General features: G+C 35.5%; 1 protein-coding gene across 7 annotated transcripts in view; it reads right to left on the bottom strand.

Annotated features, from left to right (window-relative positions):
• si:dkey-172j4.3 overlaps positions 1-17883 on the bottom strand; it is a 163097-nt gene that overhangs the window by 52501 nt on the left and 92713 nt on the right. The window contains exon 1 of one of the 7 annotated variants that reach the window (XM_005172318.5): positions 13331-13591. The exons of the other annotated variants lie outside the window; for them this stretch is intronic. Within the exon in view, the coding sequence (XP_005172375.1) occupies positions 13331-13507 (177 nt within the window). The 5' untranslated portion in view covers positions 13508-13591. Of the gene's footprint in view, positions 1-13330; positions 13592-17883 lie in introns of those variants that run through there. 7 annotated transcript variants of the gene reach the window in all.

Raw genomic sequence — 17883 nt, 5'->3', positions numbered from 1 at the left:
TGCAAGCCAACTGAAGCATGATTTACTTGTATGAAATAAATGTACATTTCACCAGATCCTCTTATTTAAACCCCTGCAGTTGTTCAAGTTTAGTTTAGTAACAGCAGGCTGTAATATACTGTTTGTGTTTGGTTCACTTAATCACGCAAGCGCAGTATTATCAGTTCACAAATCTCAGTGTACTGTTCTAATAACTGAATAACTCAATATATATTGGTTTATTTCGAGCCAGATGGGGTGTCAGGCATGTTAAAAAGTTAGTAAATGTGGATAATAGTGCTCACTGGAAACGTGGATTGTTTCAAATGATTCAGTTCAATTTGGTGAACTAGTTCAACCAGTTTACTTAATTAATAAGAACAATTCATTCGCGATCACGATCACTAATACAGAAATAAAACCCATTATTGGGCACAAATGTGTTAAATTAATAATTTTAAAGTCTCTGTATTTAATGCTGTTACCCTGCTGCTGTCATGTCCACTCATTGTCAAACACCAGGCAGCGCGAAGTAAATAGATTTACTTCTAACAGGCAAACAGTAGGTTTATGTGTTAAATACATTCACAAAGACAAAAATGAAGGACGTTTTTTTGCTATAATTTTGTTAAAGTTAGTTTTGTATGTATACAATACAGTTTCAGTTAGTCAAAAAAAATTTAGTTTTTTAAATTAGTTTAGTTTTTATTTTTTCATTCGTTTTTGTTAACTATAACCTCACTGATTTTGACTGCTTGCATCAGAAAGCCAATATAATAAGTTGGTTTTAATTTGGCACTGATGAAATATCTTCCATAATGCAATGATATTTAGACCTTTATTTAGCTATAACACATGGCTTTTGTCGAATGAAGGATGTCACAGCCAAAGCTAGATTAGATCCGCTAGTCTGTTGTTCCCATGCAAATGCATGGCCTTGCAATGCTGCTGTGCTGTGAATACTAACAATTCACCCTCAGCAGTTCAGTCTAATTACATTTCAAAGGCCTTCTATGCTCTGCAATCAACACACCTTTCCTCAAATATGCCTTCAGCTTATGAATCTCCATGTAATCTCTGTAAAATCTAAGCCTTTAAAAATGATTCAAAGACTTAATTTAGTTTTTTATAAAACTACTGGGTTGAATATGTCATTTTCTGAGCCCTGAACTGCTGTTAAAAGTGGTTTGAGTGGCTTTTAAAGTCAAAGCAGCGCGGCTATTAAGAAAATCATGTGTTATTATACTCATAGTGTGACTAAATAACTCATCTCCTTCAATATGCTCAGCAACTACACAATTCATGATAGTGAAAGAGAGAAGGAAGGAAGTTACAGTAATTCCACCAAATATAAACAGGAACAATGAAAAGGAAAGTGAATTAAAAGACTGGAATCTCCATTGAGTGTTTATTAAGAACAGAATGAACACCAAATGAGGACATAAACAGGACAGTAAACCGTAACTGTTCATATTATCCATAATTCAATTAACACTACTTGAATGTGTCTTAGAATGGCTCAATACACCCATCAGAAAATAACACTGATAGCCCAATTTTAGCCAATCACCCTAATCTATCAGTTGCTACGGAAACACCAATGAGCTGTAAGCAAACACATCTGTCTTTTAAACAATCAGTGTTGTAAAGAATGGTTAAACATTGTGTGATACTAACAGCATGCAGGACCATAAGCTGCATTACCCAGAAGCAGTGTTGATATTTATTTCTTTTCAAAAATATTGAAAAGATGTTCTTTGATCAGCAAAGCCTGGTTAAACACATACAGTAGATCTTATTAATCAAAAAACAGACTGGTAGCCTCGCTTTTCCCCTAAAAAAATCCCTGGTTGATTCAGATGTAAAATCCTTTTTTCTTCTTTCTAGACGTTTCATTAATAATTACAGAAGCAGACCTTGGTTGAGATCTCTAAAGATTTGTAAAGATTTGCAGGAACACTGGATGTATTTTTGACTACATCTGAATCATCAGGTCTGTAACAGAGAACTGAATGTAATCTGATTTAACAAGCACAGCTAAAGCACAAATATTAAACTTGGCAGATTGGGATTGATTAAAATAAACTTTGACACAATTACTCTTATACTGCAGTGTGAATGCTGCTGTCTGAACCTACTGTACAGTATGTATAGCCAACAAGCAAACTGAGAGGTCTGACAAGATGGGTCTGCTTCTAAACAAACTCTAAAGAGGTTTGACTTTAAGAGTGCAACATGGAGTAAATAATATCTAAACAAGGAAAAATTAAGCACACCTGTGTATTTTTGTAAGGAGATACATTACTCATCACAGTTCAGTGAAATGCATTGTTTCAGATCTTTTTTAGATTTATTTGTGTTAATTGAGCCATTTTAAAAACTGATTTGACGTCTTTTTGACACATTTTAATTTTCACAGGAAAACAGATTTTTTTAAAATACTATTATACAACAACAAAAAAAAAAAATGCACATATAGATCAGCACAAAGCTTTTCTTTCATAACTTGCCTTTAATGTTGCACAATCAAATTTGTTCTATAAATGTGTACACTCACCGGCCACTTTATTAGGTACAACTTAGCAGTACAGAGTTGGACCTCCTTTTGCCTTTAGAGCTGCCTTAACAGCCTGGTAGCATTCCTCAGATATTTTGGTCTATATTGACATGATAGCATGAAGCAGTTGCTGCAGATTTGTCAGCTGCACATCCATGATGTGAATTCCACTACATCCAAAAGATGCACTATTGGATGGACATCTGGTGACTGTGGAGTTCACTAGTGTGAACTCATTGAGCTAAGAGAACTGAACTATACGTCTACAAGTATATACGGTCAAATATGTTTGTGAATTATGACTTACTGAGCAAAGGATTGCTCAGAATTGTCTGAAACTGAGTCAAAAAAACAATCAGATTTACTCAAATTTTACAGCTAACATATGCATGATACTGTATATACAGCAATGACACATTCTCTCATGAGTGGAGGCAACATTTCCTTTTTTCTGTCCTCACTGACAGCTACTCTCATGACAGTTGATATGAGAAAGTCTCTTTCCGTTTACATTATCACTATAGCAACCAATATAGATTTACCGGATATTGCCTACACAATATGAACAAACAGATCAGATTGCATCACTGAAAGCACAAAACGACAGCCCTAAATATCATATCAGATTAATGTGCGGGGTAAACAGCGTATTTAATTCCAGGATCTGTATGTATGTGCACGTGTGTCCAATGAGACAGGCTGGGTGACACAGTCTGGTTTAAGTTGAGTTAGAGCCAGACCAATTACCCAAAGCGCCCACAGAGACTATGAGTCCCTTTCACAGCTAGTAATTAACCTAATGAACTGATTACAGCCCCTGCAGTACAGCCTATGAGTGTGTGCGTGTGCATGTGCGATCTAATTAGAGACTAAATTACACAGCCTGAGAATTTACTACCTCTGAGGTGTCGCCGTGAAGAAGCCAAGACTCATTCAGTAACAGTGTCAGATCCTACACATGCTGTGTGCTAATGGGTTCGGCTGCACACATACAAATCACACAGTGTTTAACCTATTAGGTTTGTTAAATCATGAATAAATACATCATCTGACACTACAGTATATCACCACGATCAGTACGTAATAAAAAACTAACAATATATATTTTTTCTGTCTTTCATTAGTTAGTTAGGTTTGTTGCTGCTTGTGGTTTGCTATAGTTGATGTCATTTATTGACATTTAATGGTCAGTAAAATTACAACACAATCCCAGGGCAATTTTGTAACTTTTTGATTTAGTGGCTATTTCGTTTGATTTCGAACAGTCTCATTCGTACAATTTAGTACGATTTGCTTAGCCCGATTAGGGGCAGGTTGAGTGCCACGTCTAATTTTTAAAAACATATTTTCGTACAACTAAACGGATTTGTACGAATTAGCCACTAAACTGACAAAATGTAAAATACTTACGTTTTCTTGAGAGATCAGGCTGGAAATTATCGATATGCCTACATTAGCCATGTTTAAATCCAACTATTTTTATATGAATTTTTGACCATTAAATAAAAAATGCTTTATGGAAATGCCAAGATGCACATTTTGAAAATGCTCATAAAAATATATGTGTACAACTAAATAGGATAAAATTTTGTCTAATTTGACATTTTTAAAAAACTACGATAGAAGCACATGTATAGAATAAACTCCAGTAGGCGCATCAAAAAAGTCCTGTGATTTTGGCAACACAGGCTCATTTGAAGTATGTGCCCAGGGGTCCGTTCTTCGTACCTCGCTTAAATTATCTAAGATTATTTGGCAGATCCCGGATCTTTTAATCTTGATAACTGATCTCTCGCTAATTTGGTTCTTCAAACGAGTTCGCGAATCAGATTAGAATGTCTGGATAAACTGATCTGAGATCGCTGCGTGTGTTGTGAAGGACAGATCTATCGATCCTCGAAATCATGATCAGCAATGCAACGATTGGCTGACGGCACAGCAGCGTAATGACATCATCTGATTAATATTCAATTATCCATGTGAGCAAAATTACATCAAATTAGCAGTAAACGGCTTGTTAAATATGACACGCAATAACCTTCCACATTTGTTGTGAGCTGCAGGCTTTCCACGTTCATGTGTCAAGTGTATTCATCATGTATTTCAATGCAAATCAATGTATTTAGTTCTACATTTAGAAAATATTTTCTTTATTATAGTAGCCGTTTTTTAATTGGTGTAAAGAATAACTGGTTGTTTACAAAAGCATTTTCATATTGGTAAAGGTGTCTGCAACTTTTGTGAAGCATCAAATCACCGGCATATTAACTATCAAAACATGTTTATGACTGCATAAATGTATTATTGCTTTTAAAAAAGTCACATATTGTGCATTTCTATTATCCACAATTTGTACTAAAGCGATCTAAAAAGTTCATATCAATAAGTTTTCTCTTTGCACCACCAGGTGGCAGTCTTTGTACTTTCATTTCGAGGGTGCAGATTGCATACGTTTTATTAATATGTATAACTTTATTTATTTTATTAATGACTATAATTTTATATATAGAGTTTAAAAAATTACCATTTTCCCAAGTGTATATAACTACTACTGTAATAAAATATCAGAATTCGGAACATACTTTCTGTATTATCTTTGCTTGAACTAAGCCGATCTAATCCTGTTTATATGACTTGAACCTGCTCCCGATCAGGTTTGACCTAGCAGAACTGTTGCTATGACAACAACTCTCGGATTAGCTTTGAAGAACGAAACGATCCTGGATCGTGTCAAATCGTCAATATCCAAATCCAGCTAACTGAGTAATCCACGTACGAAGAACGGACCCCTGGACTACATTTTTGAGAACTGGTAAATATGTACCACGGACTATGTGGTCTTGCAGTTTTTGTTTTCACAAATCCACAGGAGGGTACTTTTAAAAATCTCAAATGTGTTACTGGAGTATGTTTTCTCATGTTTTGTAAATCCACTAGAGGCCACTGTAAACATGTCTGTGCATATGAACGTCCTTCTCGTGCATGTCTGTGAGAGAAGCCAACTGGCTTGTCGTTATGCGCAATGTATCAGATTGAAATATCCTGACCCATCTACCCCCTTCCTTAAACCCAGCCAATAGTGTTTTCAAAAGCAAACTAGAAAAAAAAGCCATCATGGCTGCATGCTCCTACCTCAATTTAATGCAGTTATTTTTGGTGAGCCACAGTACCACACAAACCAGTCATGTTAGAAAAGCCATCCATACAGAAGTAAACAGTCAGCAGTATCTTCCCATAGCATTCGTTTTACACATAAAATGCAGTCATATGTACCCACAAACACTTGTTTCCCAGTGTCAAATATCCAGGGCATATTGTTCCAATGAGGCTGTGTCAGATTTTGTTTTACCAAATCATGTGATAATAAAAAAAAGCTATTCTTTCAGAACTGGCATGAGATGGGACGGCATAAATGGACAAACCAATGGAGCGCCTACAGACAACATCTATTAGAATGACCAAACGACATCTGAAAAGTTTCCAAAATGCTCCAGCCAATGTCTGTCATCAAAGTGTTTTAGTACTATTACCTCCCAGAATGGCAGAACAGTCTTAAGTGGCTGCGTTCTCAAAGAGCAGTCTTGTGTCTCTAAAAGTAAATTATAACTGCAATCATTGTGTTTCATATTCTGCGGTCAAGCCCTATATTAGATAAGACAAAAGGCCCACATTGATGTCTTCTACCACAGAAAATTCTATTTTTCTTTATGATAATTGCCACCAGTTAATCAGGAAGTGATGACTTTGTTCTCTTTGACTGACTGGAAGAAAGCAGTACTTCATTTGCATATGTTTTAGGCAATATTCCAGTTTTGCGCATAAGTTCAATTCACATCTTTGCAAACATAGCTACTGCTACAACTGGGAGAGAATAAAACCTGAACTAAAGTCCAGCTGATGATGACACAATTGTCTTGAGTAGTCAGGAAAAACTGATGCATTTTTCAATGCGGTTGTTGAACTGAATTGAATAAACAAGCTGATTAATAAACACTATAACTTTCGATTTAGCTGCATTTAGCTGAACTGAATTTGCTTCATAATTGCTAAAATTACAATAACAAGCTGAATATCAACACTACAGCATTCTGTCAAGCTGCTTACAGCTGAATTGAACATACTTCATCGTGATGAACTTTGAACCAACGCCGAACAGATGAAAGGGATAGTTTACCCCAAAATTAAATGCAGAGAAACTGAAAACACTCACTTTTACAAGATTCCCAACATTATGCCAACATTTAACATTATTCCCAACACATAATGTCTATGGTTATGCATCAGGAAGCTTGTGCTCGTGCAGAATGTGCTCAGCTTGGTTTGCAGCGGTTGTCAATTAGTAATACTAATGCTGTTAATAATGTCCTGATTCTTGCACAGATGGTTTTATTTTCTTTTTGCTCTACAAGACCTCAATGTTGATAACCATACAGTTTTGCTTATATACAGACATGGACAAAAGTGTTGATACCTTTAATTTTGTCTAGGCCAGTTTCAATAGTTTGCCTTTCTTACGCTTCTGTTGAACCACAATTCAAAGCAATGTCTGATTTTTTTTTTTTGTGTAATTTCAGTCAAGTTTGAATGTTCATTACTTTTTCAGTTTCAAGTTATTTTGGTGAACAGTGTAGTGTTTCTTTATTTAACTGAAGGGTTCCAATAATTTTGTTCTTGTCTGTAGGTCTTTTCACAGTCATAGTGCTGGAATTCATTGACTTGCATTACACGAATTACCAATTTGAGATTAAACAGTTTCTTTAATGTTCTACTAGAGTAAAAAAAGACATTTAATGGATAGCATGAGTAAATTAACAGCAAATTATCATTTTTGGGAATGAACTGTCCCTTTATGCTGAATAATTACTTATTTTTTGTGCTTTACAGCAAAATTTCATTTTGTTACATATATGATAAAGTGTCCTTTATTTATTTTGTTATAATCTGTTTATTAATGTGAAGCTACTTTGAAACAAACTATATTGTATTTTTATTCCAACATTGCAAAATGATTTGTTCAAATAATTGCAGTGACTTCAATTCAACTGGAAAAAATTATCTCAGCATTCTAATAATTAGATATAATATGACATTATTCTAGTTCAGTCTTAATCTGCACTTTAAAACATTAATAGGAACTTAATTTAATATTTTATTTTTTTAACTATGCAATATTTATTATAATTTAAAATGAATTACATCATTTATAAAGATTTTTTAAAACTCTTGTGCAGTATTTGTTTAAAGCACCATATATTTCATTGTAAGGGCTTTAAGATGTCGAATTTTATATTTAGTCTTACCCAAATACTTGAATGCATGGTTAAAAATATCTTAGTTAATCTTTAATTCATTTAAAAACCTGTCTCAAAAAATAGGGCATCACAGAAGGGCGTTGTGTAGAGACAGACAGCAAGAGAAAAAGAGAAATATGTGCTTTCAAGTTCTAAATGGGAGGAAGCAACCCACCGGAGACCGAGGAACATAAAAGAGAAAGATTTCTTTGAATGGCAAACTGGTCAAGTGATAGATGCTCCCGCCACGCGCCTCAGAGAGCATCTAATTCGGCAAGCATGTCAGCCTGCTGTTCTAGATACTAGTGTTTATTAGATGAATCCTGAAATGAGTCTGAATGAGCCGCCACTTTAGGCTGTGTTTAAGTGCTCTGAAGGAAATGCATTTTGACTGATATGTACACTGTGTAATAGAGTATGTGTGATCTAAGCAGACTGCCTGGATGCATAAAACACTTGGCGGTCGAATCCATAATGGGTTTTGACCAGTGGATCAGAGAAGATGATAGAGCTGATGAATGCTAATCCTATATAGCACAGAAGCTCAATGTATGCTGATCTCGCCATCAACAGGCTGTCTCAGATTATTAGCTTTGAGAACAACTGGAAACAAAACAAGTTTTAAGAGGAATGGCAGTTCATAGGTCCAAATACTGTAGTATTTGCAAATTATATAGATATATTTTTACACATTATGATTTTGTCATTTAACCATTCACAGTTGAAGTCAAAATTATTAGCTCGACTGTAAAGTGTTTATTCTTTTTCAAATAATTCCCAGGCAATTTTTGAAACATTTCGTATAAAAGTTTTTCTTCTGGAGAATGTCTGATTTATTTTAGTTTGGCTGGATCAAATTAAATTTTTATTTGAACAATTTAAGGTCAATATTTTACCCCCCATAAGAAAAATATATTTTTTCGACTGTCAAAACAAAACAAAATAAAGCACTGTTATACAATAACTTGCCTAAATATTCTAATTTGCCTAACTATTGTATATTACCTTACGCCTTTATTTTGCACTTTAAGCTGAATACAAGTGTCTTGTAAAATAACAAGAAAAAAACTGTTATGCACTGTCAACATGGCAAAGTTAAAAAATGATTTGTTGTTATAGTATAACAACTATGTTTAAAAATGTGCTGAAAAAAGTCTTCTCTCTGTTAAGCCAGGGGTTCCCAAACTTTTCAGCCCGCGACCCCCAAAATGACAATGCCAGTGACTCGTGACTTACAATATTCATTGAGGTGGTGGTATAAAAAATAGAAACCTTGTATGCAATGATGCACACACACACACTAATAGACCTAAGTCTATTCTTATTTTTTTTTTTATGTACATGTATGTCAGTGCTGTAAATGGGCTAGAAAGTTTAACCTGGTGTTATAAAATCAATCTGCTGCATCTGACAGTATTGCTGTGTCTTTAGTAATGTAATTACCCGAGAAGTGGCAATCCAATAGAACTAGTAACTATAAGCTACTAAAGTAACTATATAGTTTATAGTAACTATAAACGACTATTTTTTCTCTTCAGTAGGTTATTGATAAAATACAGTAAGTCTTAAGGTTTAATAAAAATTAATTGATTTTTGAAAATCACCAGGCGACCCCCCCTTCATTGTCCCGCGACCCCACGGGGGGTCCCGACCCCCACTTTGAGAACCTCTGTGTTAAGCAACACTTTTATTTTTTCTAAATATATATATTTTTAAAATTTTTTTTTTTTTAAAGAGGGGCTAATCATTTTGATTTTAACTTAAGGTTCAACTCTAAGATTTTTTTCTATTGGTCCAGTGGATCGGGCCAGGGGTTCAGATTTTTACCCCTTTTTCAGCCTAATATTTTAAATAATGTGTCCAAAGACAAACATAACTTCAGCATACCTTTTTTTTAAATACAACTGACAATTTAAAAAAATACAATTGTGATGTAACTACATTTGAAAAAATAAAAAATTTATTTATATATATATATATATATATATATATATATATATATATATATATATATATATATATATATATATATATATATATATATACACATATATATATACATATATATATATATATATATATATATATATATATATACATATATTATATATATAATTTATAATTTTGACACCCACAGACATCGTCACCAAGTTGTATTTTTGTCAAGTTTTGTGAAAATGTGTCTATTGCATTAATCAATTTATTCAAAAAGAAATAACGTTGGCTAGAATTATGCAATATAGGGTTAAATTATAGAGGGAAATAACAGATGAAACAAGACTGCAGTCTGATCAAAAAGCAGATCAATTTTCATCGTTCTTTCATTGTGTCAGTGTATGAATTTACAAAACATTATAAAATATTATAAGATTAAAATATAGAAGAATGCTCAGATGGTAATTTCTGTCAATTTTCCTAACGGATAAACAGCACTCGGTTACATTTAAGCATGCCTTCACTTTTGCATTCAACATGAAAAACAAGTGGCCGGTAGGAATGACATCCCAACATATGCATATTTCTCTCTTCATTTAGCCGCATATGGCTATTACACAACCATATTACACTGTGATATAACCTGGTGGTTAGTTAATTTGTGGGATCGTTTTGCTTTCTCACTACAATCAATCCACTCCAGAGTTTATTTCAATCAAGCAGAGACCACCTCAGTCATGCAGTCTTGGACTGATTGTTTCGGTGGAGATGCGAGTGCAGATTCACATATGCCAAACTACTGGGCAAACGAGACAGGTTCCAAAACAAACATCTAGGTGAGAAAAGCATCCTATTTGCACACAACTGACAAACAGTCACAGCCAAATTAAACTTGCATTGGGCCCGTAAAGATCCTGTCTACTGTCCAGAGCGTCTTGCATGCATACGGCAGTCCTCATTGTCGAGCACTACAACTGTGGAGTATTTCAAATGTTGGAAATCTGTAATGTCAGTTTGCCTGATTGAAGTCAAGTATACACAAACATAACTTTACTCTTATTTTTAACAGGTTCCGTTGCAGTATCCGGGAGACACACAAGCTAGTTTTGATGAATGATAGAATCCATGCTTCCTCATTCCACGTGTGTTACAGTAACATCTATGAATGCATCATTATGCATCAGGAAGCCTATGCTTAAGACTGCCATGAATGTGCTTAGTTCAATGTCAAGGTCCCATAACACATTTAAAAGGCCTAAAGGTTTACCTACCTTATCGAAATATGTCCCAAACCGTTTGCTACGCTCTTCTAGCGCTGGACTTAGAATTTCACTCTGTAAACCTGATGGGATCTGGTGGCACTCCTTTTAGTCACTATGCTCCAAAAATTTGGAATTGTCTCCCAAATGAAGTGAAAGAATCCCAGAGCATTCATTCATTTTCTAGTCTGGTCTATATTTCCGAGGTTGCCACAGCGGAATGAACTGCCAACTATTAAAGCATATGTTTTATGCAGCAGATGCCCTTCCAGCTGGAAAACACCCATACACTCTCACTATCATAAAATATGGGCAATTTTGTTTACCCAATTCAACTACAGCACATGTTTTTGGACTGTGGGGGGAAACCACAGCATCCGGAGGAAAGCCATGTGAACACGAGGAGATCAACTCCAACTGCCAACTGACCCTGCCATGATTCAAACCAGCGAACATCATGCTGTGAGGCAACAGTGCTAAACATTGAGCCACCATGTCACCCCATGAGCACAGTTTATGACGTTAAAGAAATCTATTCCACACAGGAGGTGCATATAAAATTACCAAGGTCTTTGGCTCTTTACTGTTTCAGTTACATTAATTAACCTAGAAGATCAGTGATTTCATTCACATTATGTGTGTAATTACATACGGAATTAACTGAGGTGAGGATCATACTCAGCAATGAGCTGTCAGGTATGACCTGGCCTATGATGGGCTCTCCACATGGATTAATCCTCTTATTGAATTTGAACAGAACAACCACAGGAATCACCCAGCCATATGCATTCGGTATTCAAAAAAGGTTTTAAAAAACGAATAAGAAACATCCTGAGCAAATTATATACCGCAATCACACACATTCCTGGCTGGACTGTAATTTTTCCAGAGGTTAATTTTTTTCCTGACTTGCTCAAATGTACCTGACTAGCTCTGTCTGAACAGTGCTTTTGTCTCAGGAGAATATATGTGTGAAGCATGAAGGCTCAAGCCAAAGCTCTGCATTTAACCTGTTTTCTGGCTGGGAGAAATAATTGAGATGCTAAACATCACTTATTATGTATAAATCGCTTATGCTCCTCGAAGTCACTTTAAATAAAAGCATCTGGTAAGTGCATAAACGTAAGTCATCATAATTATGTGTTTGACAGTGCTTATGTCTCTTTTACTGCCCAGACTGTCCAGTTGTGTTGTTCATTATAGGCTTTGCATTAATGCCGGGTAATCAGATCAGCTCAAATGAGCATGTCCTGCTAGCCCAGATCAAGAGAGAGAGAGACATGCAGAGAACCACACAGAGACCCCCACACACACACACACACACACACACTTACTCCAGCATCATCTGTCATAAATACATTAACATAAACACACATACAAACACACGTACACACACAGAGGCACACAGACGCATGTGCACACACACAATCATACACACAAACCTCAGCATCATCTCTCATATATACACCTAAGGATAAATGTATACATACACACACACACACGCATGTGCAAACACACAACCATACACACACCTCAGCATCATCTCTCGTATATATAAGAATGAATGTATACATACACACACACACACACACACAGACAGACACACACACACACACACACACACACACCTCAGCATAATTTTTGATATAAACTTACTAGCACAAATGTATACACACGCACACAGATACACAAACACACATCAGTATAATTTCTCATATAAACACATAAGCATTAACTTATACATACACACACAGACACGCACACAAACACAACACCTCAGCTTCATCTCTCATATAAACACATTGGCATGTACACATGCCACATACGCGCACACGCACACACACACACACACACACACTAAGCATAATCTCTCATATACATACATATAGACGCACACACATACACACACTCAGCATCATCTCTCATATTAACATACATATATATGTATAAATGTAGACACACACACACACACACACACAAACACGCACACAAACAAGCACACGAACACACACACACACACACACACACACACACACACACACACACACACACACACACACACACACACACACACACACACACACACACACAAACCTCAGCTTTATCTCTTATATAAGCCCATTGTCCTGAATGTACCGTACACAGCCAATCTTGAGTCGGTTGGTGTGAGGAAGGGATCAGAAACAGGACTAGACATTCCACCTCACAATCCACTAAATGACATCATCACTAATATAACAGCACACAGTTAGAGTCCACAGCAGCGTTCACTCTAGAAAACAGACACATACAGTAGCAGCTCTCCAAACCTGTGAGAAGAGGCTATTGCTGACTGCCTTTCCTCCTGTTGTTCTCACTGAACTGCTGGAAGAGGTATCCAAAAAGTCTTCCTCTCTCAATCGACTGGCATCTCCCTGGACACCTCCATCACAGCCGAACAAAAGAGGGGCAAAGCAACACACACTGCCTGGACACAGTCTGGGCATGACGGATCCTTACAGCCATTAACACACACACACACACAGTCACACACTAATAGACACAGTAGCACGCTTCCTTGACTTCCTTTTGGCTGCACCTGAAAGACACTCCTACTTTTGAAAGTCAACTTCCTCTTACAGGTGAAGTGATAAGACCGCCCATCCTATTACAGCCGGACCTAAGAATGAAAACACACAGAGGCGTGTGAAGGTCTATATTTAGAACTAGATAAACTTGTTTGGTAAGCGTCGCTATTCACAGAACCACACAGAATTCCATGCAGCTGATAGGACTATTGGGCCATGGCAGGAAAAAAAAGTAATGAAAACATTACATGCATGCTTGTTCAACCCTGATAATGCACCGCACCGCACCACACACACACACACACACACACACACACACACACACACACACACACACACAGACACACACACACACACACACACAAACACACACACACAAACACAAACACACACACACACACACACACACACACACACACACACACACACACACACACACACACACACACACACACACACACACACACACACCGAAATCTCAAATAAAAACACGTATGCAAGATATATTCTCTTTCTGGGAAAATAAAGGTCACACATAAAATCTTGAGAGTTTTAGAAGATTTGCGTTTTTGTTCCATAAGACAGAAGATATGGCTTTCTACCAGAGATGCCCAAACTATGGCATGCGGGCCAAAGCTGGCCCATTGCAACCCTTGATTTGGCCTGCCATCCCAGAGAAAATTTGGGGGTTAATGGTTTTAATACTCAGTGTCATTTCTAATTTAACGTAATCTTTATTTATTTATTTATTTTTTAATCTACAAAAAAAAAAAGAAAAAAATACTTGAATTAAATGTTTCAAGTCAATTTTATAAATAAATTTCTTTTAAAGGAATATATTGTTGCTCAGCGGTTAGAGCACAATTCTGAAGTCCTCATGAGCAAATCAAAGTAAGTGCAGCTTGACTAGTGTATTCGGCATTAAATGTATGTTTTCATTATAAAAGGTTTATTATAACATGTAAAAAATATATATAATAGATTAGTTAATATGCTTAAAGTAATATTTAATATTTATTTTTAAATAAACGAGAAAAATATTCATGGAAACTTTGCAATACAGCTTGATATGTTTATTTAAGTTTGTTTTTTGGCACTTCATAAGAAAAAGTTTGGGCACCCCTGCTTTATACTGTTGAAGTCAAAGTTATTCAAGCGGTGCTCGCTGCAGAGCCATTTGAGGAGAGCTGAGCTCCAGCGAGGGGGAGCTTAAGCTTGAGCTCCACCTTTTTTGCACTTCTTCTACGATTGATGTCACTGGGGGTAGGGTTAGGGGTGGGGTTGGTGTACGCGTTAAAACAGCTTACAGGAGGAGGAGCGACAGCTCATGCTCCCCCTCGCTGGAGCTCAGCTCTCCTCAAATGGCTCTGCAGCGAGCACCCTCTCAAGTTATTAGGCCTTCTTTGAGAATTGTTATTTGTTTATTTATTTATTTTTTATATTTCCCAAATCATGTTTAACAGAGCAAGAACATTTTCACAGTATGTTTGATAGTGTATTTCTTCTACAGAAAGTTGTATTTGTTTTATTTTGGCTAGAATAAAAGCAGTTAAAGTTTTTAATTTTTAAATAAACATTTTAATTATTAGCCCCTTTAAGCTATATTTTTATTTAGATTATCTGCAGAACAAACCATCAATATACAATAACTTGCCTAATTACCCTATCCTGCATAGTTAATTAACCTAGTTAAGCCTTTAAATGTCACTTTAAGCTGTATAGAAGTGTCTTAAAAAATATCTAGAAAAATATTATTTACTGTCATCATTGTTATTAATAGTATTAATATACTATTATGTATTTTGCTTAAAAATAATCTTTGTTAAACAGAAAATGGGGGGGGGATAAAAAAGGGGGGGGGGGCTAATAATGCAAGAGGGCTAATAATTCTGACTTCAACTGTATATGAATTTACAATCAGAATTTGTAGTGTACCTCAAAACATTTATGCATAATATTTTTTCCATGTTTTTGAGCAAAAAGTAAACTTGTCAACAAAATAACACATTAGACATACTTCACATAAGTAGTCATTCATTACTGTGTATTTGATGACTACAGTCTATTTTTGAACTATTGTTATAGTTGTCTATTAGATTTTCACTGAAGGCCAAATTTAGCCTTGTTTAATCAAGCCTACTATGTTTAGATGTCTATTATATGACTATTAGACTTCCTTTAAACACAAAAATGCCTGCAGGGCACAGCCTTGTACGGCATATGTATGCTGTCTATCAAACTGAAACAAAGTTAATGCTTCAAATAGAATAGGGCAGCACGATATTGGAGAAAATGTACATTGTGATATTTTTATTTTTTGCACTACCAGTCAAAAGTTTAGGGTCAGTTTTTTTATGTTTATTTTTTAAAGAAATTATTCTGTTCATCAGGGTGGCATTTTTTAAATGCAAAAAAGTTAAATTGTTAAATACTTATTTATTAGATATTTATGTATTACTTATCGTATGTAGTTTCAAATAAAATTAATAGTCCAGTCATTTTTGCTTTCATTACTATTATCATTAATAATAATAATAATAAAAATAATAATAATAATAATAATAATAATAATAATAATAATAATGGGCGAGGCAGTGGCGCAGTAGGTAGTGCTGTCGCCTCACAGCAAGAAGGTCGCTGGTTCGAACCTTGGCTCAGTTGGCGTTTCTGTGTGGAGTTTGCATGTTCTCCCTGCCTTCGTGTGGGTTTCCTCCGGGTGCTCCGGTTTCCCCCACAGTCCAAAGACATGTGGTACAGGTGAATTGGGTAGGCTAAATTGTCCGTAGTGTATGAGTGTGTGTGTGTGAGTGTGTGTGTGGATGTTTCCCAGAGATGGGTTGCGGCTGGAAGGGCATCTGCTGCATAAAAACTTGCTGCATAAGTTTGTGGTTCATTTCGCTGTGGCAACCCCACATTAATAAAGGGACTAAGCCGAAAATAAAATGAATTAATAATAATAATAATAATTATTATTATTATTATTATTATCAAAGTAATTTCTGAAGGATCATGTGACTGATTAATGTGAATGATTAAATTAAAAGATAAACTACTCTTAAACAGTTATTTTATAATGCAATAAATAAATACTGAAATAAAAAAAAATTACTGTATAACAAATGCAGCCTTGCTGAGAAAGCAGAAGCTTATTTTAAAACATTTAAAAATCCTACAGACCCCAACTTTTGACCGGTAATGTACACTGTAAAATTGCCGGGGTCCACACAATTCAATAATGTTGTCCCAACAAGAACTGATTAAGTTAATTTAACACTTTTAACAAATTTATGTGGATTGAACATAAAAAATTAAGTTGTCCCAATGAAATCTCAAGAATTACGTTGTTTCAGCTCATTTTAAAAAAGTAGTTTGAACAAGAAAAATATATTTTTTTCTGAGTGTATATTGCGATATTTCCCCAAATAACTTGAATCACTCTATTTTGAAATAATGAATACATTTATATTGAATGGGAAGATTTTGTAGAGGAGTGCATCTGCTGAATATATCATAGACTAATTATATACATAAATAAATACAGTAGAGCATTTGTAGTATTAAGTAAAATATATATCAATTATACAATAATTCCTTTGGCACAATTGCTTTTAACTCGTCTAAAATGCTTACACAGTCACAGGCCTTAAAACACACACAGCTAATAAACGTTAATAATCTGAAATGACTCCACAATCATACCTGGTCAATTTTAATCCTGACTCCACATTACAGATCCTGCGACGTGAATATTGCACATTCACACATTGCGATATCAATGCTACAACCATATATTGTGAAGCCCAATCTGAGATAATAATAATAGATAACAAATTTTCCTTCAGCTTAGTCCCTATATTCATCAGGGGTCGCAACAGTGAAACGAACCGCTTACTTATCCAGCATAACTTTTACACAGTGGACGCCCTTCCAGTAAACACTCATACACACTTATTCACACACTTAAACTACAGCCAATTTTGTTTCACCCAATTCACCTATACTGAATGTCTTTCGACTCTGGGAGTAACCTGAGCACCTGGAGGAAACCCATGCGAGCACGAGGAGAACATGCAAACTCCAAGCAGAAATGCCAACTGACCCAGCCAGGACTTGAACCTTCTTGCTTTGAGGTGACAGTGCTAACCACTGAGCCACCATGTTGTCAATAATAAATATATCTAATAATTTTCCCCCATCTGTTAAATGTTACACAAGAACGTTTCAAAGCAAAAGCACACTCGAAATGGAATTCAGAAATATCTAGCAAACATCTTGACTGTGGAACATGTCTAGAA

This window comes from Danio rerio, chromosome 7, assembly GCF_049306965.1.
Source record: "Danio rerio strain Tuebingen ecotype United States chromosome 7, GRCz12tu, whole genome shotgun sequence".
NCBI lineage: Eukaryota > Metazoa > Chordata > Actinopteri > Cypriniformes > Danionidae > Danio > Danio rerio.
The sequence above is the reverse complement of the archived record's forward strand: the minus strand, read 5'-3'. Positions and strand labels throughout refer to the sequence as shown.